The 13,950-nt window shown below is 28.3% G+C and overlaps 1 protein-coding gene across 2 annotated transcripts in view; it reads left to right on the forward strand.

Annotated features, from left to right (window-relative positions):
- The window catches only part of LOC129972761 (uncharacterized), a 75,240-nt gene extending 68,723 nt beyond the window's left edge, over positions 1-6,517 (forward strand). For both annotated transcript variants that reach the window (XM_056087012.1, XM_056087013.1), the window contains exons 3-4: positions 1,828-1,980; positions 3,884-6,517. In XM_056087012.1, the coding sequence (XP_055942987.1) occupies positions 1,828-1,980; positions 3,884-4,092 (362 nt within the window). In that variant the 3' untranslated portion in view covers positions 4,093-6,517. The remainder of the gene's footprint in view (positions 1-1,827; positions 1,981-3,883) is intronic.
- Positions 6,518-13,950: the final 7,433 nt, after the last annotated feature.

A 13,950-nucleotide genomic window follows, 5' to 3' on the forward strand; every position in this document is an offset into this window, starting at 1 on the left:
TGAACCTTTAAAAAAATTAATAGATTTTTAAGGGGTATTTTTTAAAAATATAATTTATGCCCTGACCTGAAGTAAGTATTTTTATCTCTTGATATGATAAAAATATAATTGACTTTATCCAATTCGGTTATTGTTATCAATAAGTGTTGTTGCACATCCCCAAGAATGGCAGAGCTATATCAAGATTATGAAACGGTTCACCCTGAGGAAATCCGGTACTAACAATGAATTGCCAAATTAGATCCTGCTTGGAGAGGCCCAGGCAAATAAGAATGTGATCAACTGAAGCTTCTTCCCTAAAACACTTGGGTAGACTTCAAAGCGCTTCGAAAACCCTCAGATTATTACATAGTTCTAAAGTGCCCATTGAGAAAGTGCGTAAGAATAGTCTGATCCTGCCTACTACAATCGAGAGTCAGGGAGCCTCCTTCACGACTGCTCTTATACCAGTGATGTGCTGTTGAGACAAGCCAAATGATTTTATTTTGGCTTTTAGCTCTCGAGAAAATTTCCATGTAGGTATCAATAAGCTAATGTTATCATACATTATAAGTCTCGATGTGATCACATTAAGCGGTAGTTACTATACATGATGATTGAGGTGGGGGTGGGTTGGGTTGGAAGGGAATTCATATAGAAGATAAGGTACAGCATTATTCAAGTGAATTTTATCATCTGATTAATTGTGATTGAGCCCTTTATGCATAATTTAAATTTAAAAAGAAAAAAAAAATACTTTCTCTTTAAAAAAAATATATATATTTTATTAGCAGGTACATAAGACAAGATTTTAGTGAAGAAAGCTTAAAATATTCGAACGAGCATTAAAGCTTCAATGCATTAAGATATTAGCGACTTAGTCAATAATTTATTTGAAACTGTAAGAAATCTTAACCGAAGAAAGAACGAAAGATTTTTCTGGTTACTCGTGCCGGTAAACACATTATTTTCTTGTCTATACCCATTCTTTAAAGCCTATTAAATATTTCTTTTCACAAAAACTGAATTGTTCATTTTAACAATAATATATTGCTGAAAAAAAAAAGAAAGGAGTCTTTTTACTTCGTCGTACACGAAGGATAGAGAAAATATTGTAATAGTCAAAAAATTCTAACTCGAGATTCGAAAGAACCTCAACGTTTTACATCTCCCTGAGCTCGTGAAACATATTTTAGCATTGTTTCTGTGACATAAATTACTCAAAAACGCTTGAACTAGACGGATGAAATTTGGTATACGCTCTTTAAACCGAATTTGTAGATTTCTATCAAAGATTGTGCAAATCTGTCCGTCCGACTGTTCGAATCTAAGTAAACACGATAACTACAAAACAGAGAGCTAGATGAATAAAATTCGGTGCACATATTTATAATCTATCAAATACGACAAGGGGTTGAATGTCTGACAGACTCTACTTTCAGAAACATGTAAACGCAATGACTTATTTATCAAATTTGGTATATGATTTTTGGACTACCAGTGTAGTTGTGTCAGATTTTTGTTTTGGAAAAAATACGTCTAAATCATGAATTCTATTATCGGATCCTATCAACCGCATGCCAGACATTAATCGCCGAAAGATTCACTCGATAGATTCAATAAAAATGGTCAAAAACTTAATATTTCTTAACTATTGTACACCAGTACCATGCAAAGCGTTCTCAGTAATACACTTTCATCACAGAGTATGCGAAAAAGTTTTTTGGGGGAACGCTATCGCCGGTTGTAAAGAAGAATGACCTTTTATTTCTTTTTTAATTGATATTTTTTGTATTTTAAAGTTATTAAAAAAAGAGTTTATTTCATATTATATATTTGTGTTTTCAGCCTTTGCTGTGAAATGTTACACATGCAGTTGGTCTCCCAAAGACGCTCCGAATCGGACTGTGATGTGCAACGATGAATTCTTCGAGGGAAACGCCATAGCCATTTCCGAATGTGATAATGGCTGCCAAACGTACGTCCATATGGACAGAAATGGTGAGTAGAAGATTTTCTCTCAGAATCATCGCATGCTATCTTTTATCGCTTTCATTTATCTTTTTGTCTGTTTCTATTCCTGTTGTGGCAATTTCCATTATCTTATATTCTTATTATTACCCTTTTTCACAAATATTTTGAATCTTTTAAATGATTTAATTTTTACTAAAATAATTTTTAAATTGCTTTATGCAAAACGTATTCGCTTGGATGAATAGCAATCTTTCGGTTTATAATGATAAATAAAGCATTAACGATAAAACGATTTGGTTCAAATTTTAAAGGCATCAACATTTTAGATGCGATATCTATGTAAAAATGTTTATCTTCTTAATTTTTTACGTTTTGAAGTTAACGTGTTCAGCTGCACCTGGAGAGACAAATTTCCTGTAAATGGATTTCGTATAAAATTTAATGGAAAAAAATCTACTAATTTGCTTTTTGTAACCACATATCCAATGTCTTCCATCCAGCTCAAAGCATTTTTCAGTTGCTGCACTCACCGAGAGACTGATACAATTCCAAAAACGTGCCTTTGGAATTCGGGGTGGTGTAAGAGATGGAGAGGTCCGACAAAATCTGAAGTTCGAATTTTTTGACTTATACTGAATCGTCTTTAAGTGATTTTTTGCATTTTAAATTACTTAATACTTTTACTTAGTTTCAGATTTAAAATTAAAAAACTCAGTAATTTGATGCGCGAGTCAGACTCATCATTGTATGTGAAAGGGTTGACCCTTAACTGGGGAGATGCGGTATCTCAGACCGATAAGAATGGACTTTCGGTCATTCTATTTCTAGCTCAGTCGAATGGATTCATCTTGTAGCTTCTTGTTTCGTGACTTTCAATGCACGTGCACTTCTTCAACCACTTCCAGCGGATGCTTTTAAAAATATTTCAGCTATTTCTTTGCACGATGTCTGTGAGACCGCCTCTCTTTTAGTGTTCCAGTATTATACGAGGCTTAGCAGATGACTCTAAAACTCGGTCCTCGAAATATCATCCAACTTAGTGATCTTCGTTATGAAGCAGAGCTTCAGACTTTTAAATGAAGCAGAAAGTGATGAGGATAATTGTACCGAAGACATTTTCGATGAAAGTTCGCATTAGATTGATTCTGATATGTATGTTACTTTTTATAGCAATATATTTTGAAAAATTTCTAAAATATATTAATATACCAAGAGAAATATCTACAGAATTGACTGGCTGATTTTTATTGTAGTACTTAACCTGTATGTTTAAAATGTCCTGAAAAGTCGTGCTTCGAATGTTCACAAGTTTTTGCATAGAAATAATGCCGATTTAAAAAAAAAAAAAAAAAAAAAAGTCAATTCTACCTATTGTTAATTTTTTTTCTTCGTATAATTGTTGAATTTTCCATTATATTGTTTTTTTTTATATAACTTTGTGTACTGGAAAAATAAATATGATTTAAAAAGTAATATGTTTTCACAAGAATATTGTTCATAGTAACATGTAATTTGAAAAGAAATGTATGTTCTTACGCAATTACTTTTTTCATCAATAATATATTTTGAGAAATTCTAAAACCTATATATATATATATATATATATATATATATATATATATATATATATATATATATATATATATATATATATATATATATAAACCTATATAACCTATAAACCTATATATATATATATAAACCTATATAAAAAACCTGCAGAATGTATTGGCTGATTTTCATACTAATACTTTCATTAGAAAATTTAATTTGAGTGTAAAGGAAATACGATTTCGTAGACCGCACCTCCCCAGTTATGTACTAAATTTTCACTTTCCCAATTAAGGGTTTACCAAAACGGTCTTCTCCTTTAGTTCATCAGCCGGGGTGTACTATATTCGATTATTGATGGCTTTCTCCTTGTTTTCAGGAGTGATTGAGCAACTCCGTCGAAGCTGCTTGCAGCCGGAAGACGAAATGACGGGGAACTGTGTCAGTGAAGAGAACAAGGCCTTTTCCGCCAAGAGGTGTACTTGCAACTACAACCTATGCAATGCGGGTGCAGTGATGTACACGGCGGCCTCCCTCCCACTTCTGTTTCTCCTGACCGTGCTTACGAATATTCTTCATCGAGTCTAAAAAGTTGTTGTTGCTTCTATTATCCTATTCATCGGAGCCTGGAAGCCATCCTATGCGCATGCCTCGCCAGTTTGCAGTTTTTTCATTCTTTGCAAACTTGGATTATCTCATTTTGTAAAGACCAGACATGTTAAAAATCATTGATCTTTTTCTTAGTGTTTTATGTATATATAATATATATATTTGTATGCGTTTGACTGTTGGGAAAGGGGCATTTGTAAAGAGAACCAGGAAGTCGTGTTATCAAGAAACATAATTTGACAATGTTGTATTGTTTAAATATTTGAATGTCTTGGTAATAAATTGCTAATTATGGAGGGCAAAGTGATCATAAAATATTGTACTGATTGTAAAATCTTATTGAATGAAATAACCGTTGAAGATGGTGTTACAAAAGTTTAACTCAATTCATAGCCCTGTTCTTCATTTAAAAAAAAAAAATTATTGAACAAGTGGCATAGCTAATTCATACATACCCCTAGTAGTACACATATATTGTACAATATTTTATGATATAAAACAATATACGCAATATTGTATAATATTGTTTAACATTGAATAATATTATAGAATATTGCACGATATTGTTCTACCTGAAAATGAATGAAAATTTATTTTTAGCAAAACGGAATGGAGATGAAAAGCGCAGTACTTTTTTGTGAATATATAAACACAAGGGAAATGTGCCCTTTATGTTCAGGGAAGGAGAGTTCAGACCATGTTATGAATGGCTGCTTGACCCAACATTTCGGGATAATCAAGCATTTTGAAGGACACTAGATGCTATGTCTAGTGTTACATAACAGATGCTATACAAACAATGGGCAAAATTAGAATAGCAACTTGACATTTTGGGGGCTAACAGGAGAGCACATGTTGAAATGTGCTAATGTAATTGATTTAATTGCAAATTTAATTAATTCTTAATTTACAAAAAGAAGCATATGTTTAAATCAGTGATGGATTTAGATAGTTTTGCACATTACCAGGCAGCCCAGCCTGTTGCACAATATTGTGCGATATTATATGATATTAATCAATATTCCACAATATTGTGGTTATTGATCAATGTCTTACAATATTGCTCAGTACTAGCATGCTACTGGGATTATGAGGTCCTTCTTTTAATAAGCTGTCAATTCAATTTCACCTTTCAATGCACTTTTAATGTATCAGTGTTTTATTTTAGATTACTCTTTCTTTATTTTGTGAAAATCTATGTCTTTATAACAGTTCCAGACTGTTTGACATGAATTATGTTTGTACCCAATATAATTGAAACAGAGGTTTAATGTTTATAAATATTCTAATAACTAAACCAATGTAATGAACCATATAGGAAATCTAAATCAATTATACTTGATTAAGTAGTAATATTATCTTAAAATTTTGTCAGTCACCGAATTTTGTGTTTTTTTACTAACTTATTGATTAGGAAACTAGAAAAATAATTATTATAATCGACTTGGTTGCAACCTTGGGCGTCTGCTTCGTTGGAAATCCCCCACTATGTTCAAATATAATGGGTTTTGTACGATTCATTTTTATAACTGGGTCAAGACTTTGTATTCATACTGAATTTCAAATATCTTGTGTAATTCCAGTTTTGAAACACTTGATTTGTTGATTACAATATATATTTTATATCTAGTTGCATTGAATAAATCTGTTAAATAAAGTCCTCTTTTTAAACAAGCAAAGGATCCACTGGAAATGGACTTCATAATTTAGCACAATTGCCAATTGATGTTTGTCTACTAAATTTGATTGATACAGAAATTTTTAAAAATTAAAAATATTTTATTTGAAAAAAAAAATTTCCATGTCTGCTATTGTCTATTAGCAGTTTGATTTCAGGACCATAGGGTTAAATCATTTTTCCACGGAAGGTTTAAGAGCTTTTGCTCTTAAAATCAAGCATGATCTTTTTCGATTGGTATGCAAGTTTAAAAGAGATTGGTGCTTTAGATGTTATCTGACCACAGCTCATTATTATGAAGTTTGCCCCAATGTCCTTCCATTAGCTTTAAAAAGGAACATTAATTTACTTATATTAAATTAGCCTGGGAAATTGAATTATTTGAAGAGGTAGACTTCCTGGTTCTCTGTATATCTGTATCAGTGTTTTCCCAGAATTTTTATTTGTGTGATTTTATTATTATATCTAACTATGTGTTATCATTAGCAGTTTGTGTAATTACTGTATCTTCTTGATATTTTCTACTTGACATATTGTCTTTTGCATTGATACATAATTTTTAATAGCATAACATTAAAACATTATCAATAAAAGGTTCTTTTCTTTTCTGTTATGCATTAGTATTATAGATCATTTTTTTTATTTAATGTAATAAGAAATAATCAATTTCCAATCTAAAGCCAAAGAAAATGAAATAAAAAACAAAGCCCCCATTTTTACTTTTTTTTTTATCAAAATTTCTGTAACTTAATATGTTTTACATTTTCATATAATATTTTCTGTGAAATTTTACTTATCAATAATTTATCAGAAGTATGTTCAAATTTCTTAACCTTTTAAATGCATAAAATGTACTGTAATATAAACAATAGCGTTTATATCTCTATATCAGTAAGTTTATTTTGTGCAAATTTTTTTTATATAAATTCTTATTTGTAATTCATTGTTATAAATATAATTATATAAATTTTCATTTAAATGTATTTATATTTCTGGTATTAATTGCCAACTGATGTGTTTGATAAAGAATTAATATCCATTTCAAAAATACATTTCCCACTTTTATAAAAGGTATGCTTTTTCATTCGTAAATATACATGAGAAAGTTCAGTAATAGCTTTTGTACATAATGTATCTCACTATTTTGAAAAATGTATTATTCAAAGGAAACTTAACATATAAGAATAATAAAAAAGATGTATTTTAATTTATTTAAAATTGTTTTTAATGTATGTTTATTACATTAAATTGATATTTTGATATTTGTAAGCTTTTTCTTTAGCTATGCATTGTTTTATCTTGGCTTATTTTTTATCATTTAATTAATGTTATTTATAATATTTAGTTTATGTCATAAAAGATTTTCTTCTTCCATTATTTGTCATGTACTTAATTTTGATAACAATTTATATAGACCAATGATAGGCTTTTAGAATGAAGGCTCATTTGCTGACTGTGATGTTTAGCTAAGCTCTAGAAAATTTTGAACATTTTATGTTTATAATCTTGATATATCTCGAATTTAAAAGAAAATCGATTGCATATAAAAGTTTTAATTTGCAATTTTTTAAGAAGAAATTTCCTGTTTACTGTGTATATAATTGATAAACTTTTTACATCATGTGATAAAATGCTATCTTAGCAAATTTTTTAGTCAAATAATTGAATTGATTGATGAAAAAAAATTTACATTATTCACGCAAAATGGAATGGACGTATTTGCATTTAAAAGCATAATACTTTTTTGAAAAATGCAGTTTATTTAGAAATAATTTTTTAGTCAATTTAAAACTCATTTGTGAAAAAATAATTTATATTATTCATTCAGAATGAAAGAAATGCAAATGAGATATTTGCAATTTAAAATATGTAATTTATTTTTTTACAAAATGCAGTTTCTTTAAAAATAATTTTTTTTCTTAGTAATGCTTACCTTTTTTTTTTTTATTAATTGTTTCTATGAGAAGAATACTATTCTTTTAAAAAATTTATTATTTATTAATTCATTTAATATTTTTTTCTTTATTAAATGTAATAATCATATTTAGTTATTACTTGAAATTCAGATTTTCAAACAAAGTATATCTAATTTAATTACTCAGCTTTTTATTTTTGTGTTAAATAATATTTAATTAGATAACTGTCATTTTAATCTATTTACTTTTATTTTTATCATATCAGTACGTAAATCAGTACAAATTACATGAAAAATATTATGCATCTGAATAGATATTACTTAGAATAAGCAAAGTAGAAACTGTCACTGAAATGAGAGAGTTATTTCTTCTGTTATATATAAGACTGGAAGTTGAATTTGTATTTTATTTCTTTTTATATAAATAATCTTGCCTTATGTATATTTAAAAATTAAATATTACTATATCTCACTTGTACTTTAACAGCAGCATAGGTAAATAGGCTTTTGAAATGAATGTGGATACATCAAGTGAAATGTTTAAGAGTTTATCATAAACATTTACCTACATGTAAAAAAATAATGGTAAATTTGTATTTATATATTTACATGTTTTTAATTTGCAATGTTTATATATTAGCATAAACCGTACGAAATGTAAATTGGTTTTTGTACATTTTCTATGGGTAATTGTTGGAAGACATTTTTTTTTTTTTTTTCACTTTTGGGGATTTTATGGTAGAGAACGAATTTTTCTTTGCCCTATTTAGATATATTTGAATTATAATCATGACAATTCAAATTGAATATACCCATGAGTGCTCGGATCATTGGCGGTATTATTTGTTTTTGCAAGTACTAGAATTATTTTTTTTAAAGTTTTCGTCAATCGATAAAAAAATGCTTTTGCTGTTATACAACTGAATAACCATTGTTGATGTTTGAAATTAAATCTTTTCAAATATATCAATGATTTTTAAATATAAATATTTTTCTCTGTGTCAGCAATTTGAATTAATCTTTTTTATTAGCTACAATAAAAGAAGTGCATTTCTGCAATGATTACATTAAAAAGTCAACTAAAAAAATATATGTGTAGTACCATTTACTATACCTAATGTTTTTAAAAATATGAATCATGTAATTTGATTATTGTGTTTGGATTTGATTTATCATTATAAACAGATATTTAATATGAATTATCTATGTATACTTTATTTGTTTTTCCTTAAAAGTATAACATTTGCATACTACTGAAATATATTTTATGCATTTGGCAAAATACACTCATCCATTAATATATAAATTATATAGTCACCGAATAGAAAAGTTAACAAATGAATCAGCTCTTAATAAAATACAATTATCAGCAATAAGCAAATCGTGATATTTTCCCTCTTCTTTTAATATTATATGGTAAAAATCAATTTAAATGTAATGTTTTGTTCATTAATTATTGTTATTATTCCCAATCAGTAATGCAATGTATTAAAAAAATTATTGCATTATCTTTAAAGAGCGATAAAACATAATCAACCCCTTCGCATACAATGACGAGTCTAACTCGTCATCGAATGACCCAATTTTTAATTTTAAATCGACAATTGAGTGAAAGTATTAAGGAATTTAAAATGCAAAAAAATCACTTAGGCATGTTTCAATATCTCGAATCCTTATATTATCGTTGGAATTTGAATAACAATAAGTATTCTAAATTGGACGATCAGGAAATTCTGATGTCAAGGACTTAATCGTGAAATGAGAACGCAGATTTGATGCAAGTACGAAAAACATGGGAAATGAAAATTTCTTTCTGTACATTTGCATGAAGTGTTTGATATTAAAAATTATGATAGAAATGAATTTCCATGACTTTCAATAAACTTCGACAGAGTGATGGCTGTTCTTTTTCTAAGGGTATTTCAGATAATTCTCGAAATTTTCCAATGTTTCAGTAATAACGATGCTAATTCTAAAGTTTCACTAACTAGGCTTATAGGATTTCCCTAAAATTCATTTAATGGATCGGTTTTAAGGAATCAATTCAATATAGACTCGGAAATCTGGACTGCTAATATATATTCTCATTCTTTTGCGTTGATACTTATTTATGTTTTACAGCTCTTTATGTGTAATTATTATTTTTTTATGCAAATGGAATATAAAGTTGATAATTATATTAAATGATTTCTTACGCATTATTCATATTTTATGTGTTCCTAATCACTGCCTTTGATTTGAATGGAGTTAACTGCATTTGGGAGATAGAGCCTCTCTGTGTAAGTCCGAAGCTTGCGACTCTGTAATGTACAGTTGTTCATCACTTCCGCACAATGTATCATCGATGATAATCAAATAAAATTTCAGTGTTAGATGGCTTACTCACTTTCTTGTTTCCCTTGACTTCCTTTTAAGTACATGGAAAGGATATAAAATTAAAAAGAATTTTTTAACAATGACGCCCTCTTTAACTTTTGTCATTTTACTTTCTCGTTACTCAAACAACACAAAATTGTAAAACGTGCAAAAGCAAATATTGTTTCACAAGTTTTTTCATGGATTACTTTCTGAAAAATTGAATATTGTACAGTTATAATTTAGTCAACACAGAACTTTATCTCTGCCATAAATTTTTCTCTCTCTTCACTTGTTTTTATGTTTGAACAAATTTACAATTTTGAACAACATGAACAAACAACTTCATTTCTTGTTTGCTTCCATCGAGCAATTTTCGATTTAGTTATACTCATGTATGTCACACGCATAAATATTACGTTTTCATATGCATATTTAAATACGCATATTAAATTTCATACGCATATAAAATTATTCTTGTATTTATAAAATAATTATATATATTATTATTTTATAAATACAAGAATATTGTATAAAATATTGTTGTCTAATAAGATGCCTTCATCCTTAAGAAATGCAATAAGTGGGCGAAGGCTTTATATTAGATCGATATCCTGCAGTTGTGTGGTACTATGCCGCTGTATTTGGAAAATGCATTTTCCTCACAACCTCTTAATGAGAATGAATGCTGAATTCAAATAGTTTGGCAACTGAGAACCATTAACATCAGCATTCCAAAAGGGGAGCGTTTTCATGCTACGAATTAGCCAGCTCGTGCGCCATTTTCCGGTTAGTGAGCATAGCAGCAGAAAGCCAGATTTAATAACGCTAAGAGCATATGTCGTGGAATATTTATGATGTAGGAAACATTTGCCTTTTTTTCAATTTGACGTGTGATGAAATCATTCTCCAGTTTTCTCGGGAAACATTTTCTTTTCAATATAAAAATGTAAAATTCAACAATAGAATGAAAATTTTTGTAAAAAAGGAGCATTTTTATATATATATATTTAATTAAAATTAAATCTTTGTTTCATAAAGATTCATTCTGAAGCAATGGTTTATTCAATATTTGTTTAAAAAAAAACTTTCTTTGGATCGGATGCTTTCTGATCGTTGCTGCATTTATGAAATTCTTAATACTTGAAAACGTAATATTTTTACTTTTTCGCGCACGAAGCACAGAGAAAGTATTGGAATAGTGGAAAACTATGAGATCGAGGCTTTGAGGAATCCTCACATTTTTTACCTCCAGAAGTTCGAAAAACTCATTTTGGGAGTTATATTTGTCTGTCCATGTGCTTGAGACAAAGATAACTAAAGAGAATCCTTAAGCTAGATGGGTGAAATTTGGTATACGCCATAGTTGTAGATTTCTATCAAATTTTGAGTAAAATCCATTCCGGGGAAGTCTGTCTGTCCGGATGTTCGAATATAAATTAAGACAATAACTACAAAAGAGACCGATGGAGAAATTTCGATACACAGATTTATCATATATAGTGTAGACAACCTATCAAATTTTGTTTGAACCAAGTTCAGTGAGGAGTGACCGTCTGTCAGCTGTACTTTCAGAACTATTTAAGCGCGATGAACACAATGACTTGAATAAATTAAATTCGGTGTGTGATTGCAGTTATAGCTCCATGTCTAATTTTGGTCTCATCCTGTTGGAAAAAAATGCGTATAAAACAAAAATTCACCTTTATTAGATTCATCGATTTTTGGAGAGATGGGATTTTCAAAATCAAATCAAAGAAATAGATTCAGTTTTGCCTTTCAAGAATTACATTGCATCGGAATTTAGCTCTGATATTGTATATATCATATGATTGCATATAATTTATCTAATTCACAATAATTGAATTAGAATATTTATATTTCGCTAATGATATGCCGTGGAGTATTTTCGCAATAATCTGGCTCACATCTTCTGATAGGATAATTCTGAGGTAATAATATTTTAATCATTAACTGTATTAATTTTTATAGTTATTAACATTATTAATTAAGTTTGGCTATACATCGAAAGTACTGTCTGACCGTATATTTGAAAAGCAACGAACGACAATGGTTACTACTAATGCAATAGTTTAAAGACCATGAGAAAAATGATTTGCATTGCACTGTGTTCGTGCATTGAATTTTAAAGATCATCATTTATTAATTAAAAATCTGAACATTTAATTTTAAATTTGTTTGTGATTTACAAATTTTTCATATTCTTTTTTTATAGTATCGATATTAGTTTTATTCCGCGATCGTTTGTGGCGTTATAAAAAGAAAAAATAATGGAGATGTCCCGAAATAGTTTAAAAAATGTTCTTCTTTCATATTATCACAATTTTAGAAAATAATGTTAAGATCTTGGCTATAAAATACTTAAATTCGTTTTTTTTTAAATTTTTTTTTATGTCTCATTTTAAAATGTCTCATTATCTCTTGAATTGTACCGATTGTGAAAGTATAGATTAACACTTCTTTTCCTTTTATCTGCTTTGTTGGTTAAATTTAACTTTTCAGATAAATATCTTGAGTTTTAATATCTGTCATTTGAAATGAATGATAGCCTTTTAGAATGAAGTGTACTCAACTAAAAAATATAGTAAAAATGTATGGACTTAAAAAAAATTGTGCGTCATTATCAATAGAAAGAAATTTGTCTTTAAAGGAAATAAAATATCTGACATAGTATATGTGAGTTTTGAAAAATAGAAAGAAATTTGTCTTTTAATGAAATAAAAAAAAAACTTGACATAGTATATGTTTTTTTCTAATATTATGTATTTAATAAATTCTAAAATCAGAATCTAATGGTGAAAATACTTTTATTTAACTTGGATTGTTTCATGTTTGTAAAAATGCAATTTCGTAATTGATTTTTCACTAATTTCTTGATGTGTCAGTGTTCTGAAATTTTTACATTAATAAAATCTTGATTTCAATACAATAATTTAATATTTTCAGATTTTAATATTGAGTTATCGATTGATGTACTGAAAATTTTGCTTTCAGAGAAATTATACCCATTTAATAGTAAATATAAGAAATAATCAATTTCTATAATATTTATAATGAATTATGAATGAATAAATTAGGAAATAATAAACACTAAATAATAAAAAATATTGTTAATAATAATTTAATTTCATAAAATAATAATTGTAAATAATATAAATATCTGCCATTTATAAAGATGAAAACGTTCACGCTCGACAAGGTCAGACAGTTTTGCCTAGAGAATATATACTTTGGAAATTTCATTCATGGCATTTTTTTTTTTTTTGAAATTTTAAGAAGTGTTTAGATTAGAATATTAATTAATTAAAATTAAGACGAAATTTTGTCGCTTTTCTGCTATAACTTATCAATGTCTTCTTAAAATTAAAAAAAAAAAGACTATCTTTTTAACAATGCCCTTTTTGTCATAGTATTTTTTAAAAATTTTACTTAATTATTTAAAAATATTTTAAGCATTTTATTTATGAAATTTTTGAAGTGAAACTTCAAAAACTTCAAAGTTTTTCGTTGTTGCTACTAATATTTCATCCTGCCTTTTTACTTTCTCGTATTCAAAATATAGCGAAAACATTGTAATTGTAAAAAAATTCGAACTCGGATGTTTTCCCGAATCCCCATTTTTACACCTCCCTGAGGTGAAAAAACGCACTTTTTGAAAATATCTGCCTGTATGTAACACAAATAACTCAAAAATACTATAAGATGAGATTTGGTATATGGTCTTTATACCAAATTTTTAGATTTGTCTCGGAGAATTTTGTGCACAATTTATTCAGAAAAAATCTGTCTGTCCTGCTGTTCGAATAAAAGTTAACACGATAACGAAGAGAGCTAGATAGATAAAATTCGAAGCACAGATTTATCATCT

Source organism: Argiope bruennichi, chromosome 6 (assembly GCF_947563725.1).
Source record: "Argiope bruennichi chromosome 6, qqArgBrue1.1, whole genome shotgun sequence".
NCBI lineage: Eukaryota > Metazoa > Arthropoda > Arachnida > Araneae > Araneidae > Argiope > Argiope bruennichi.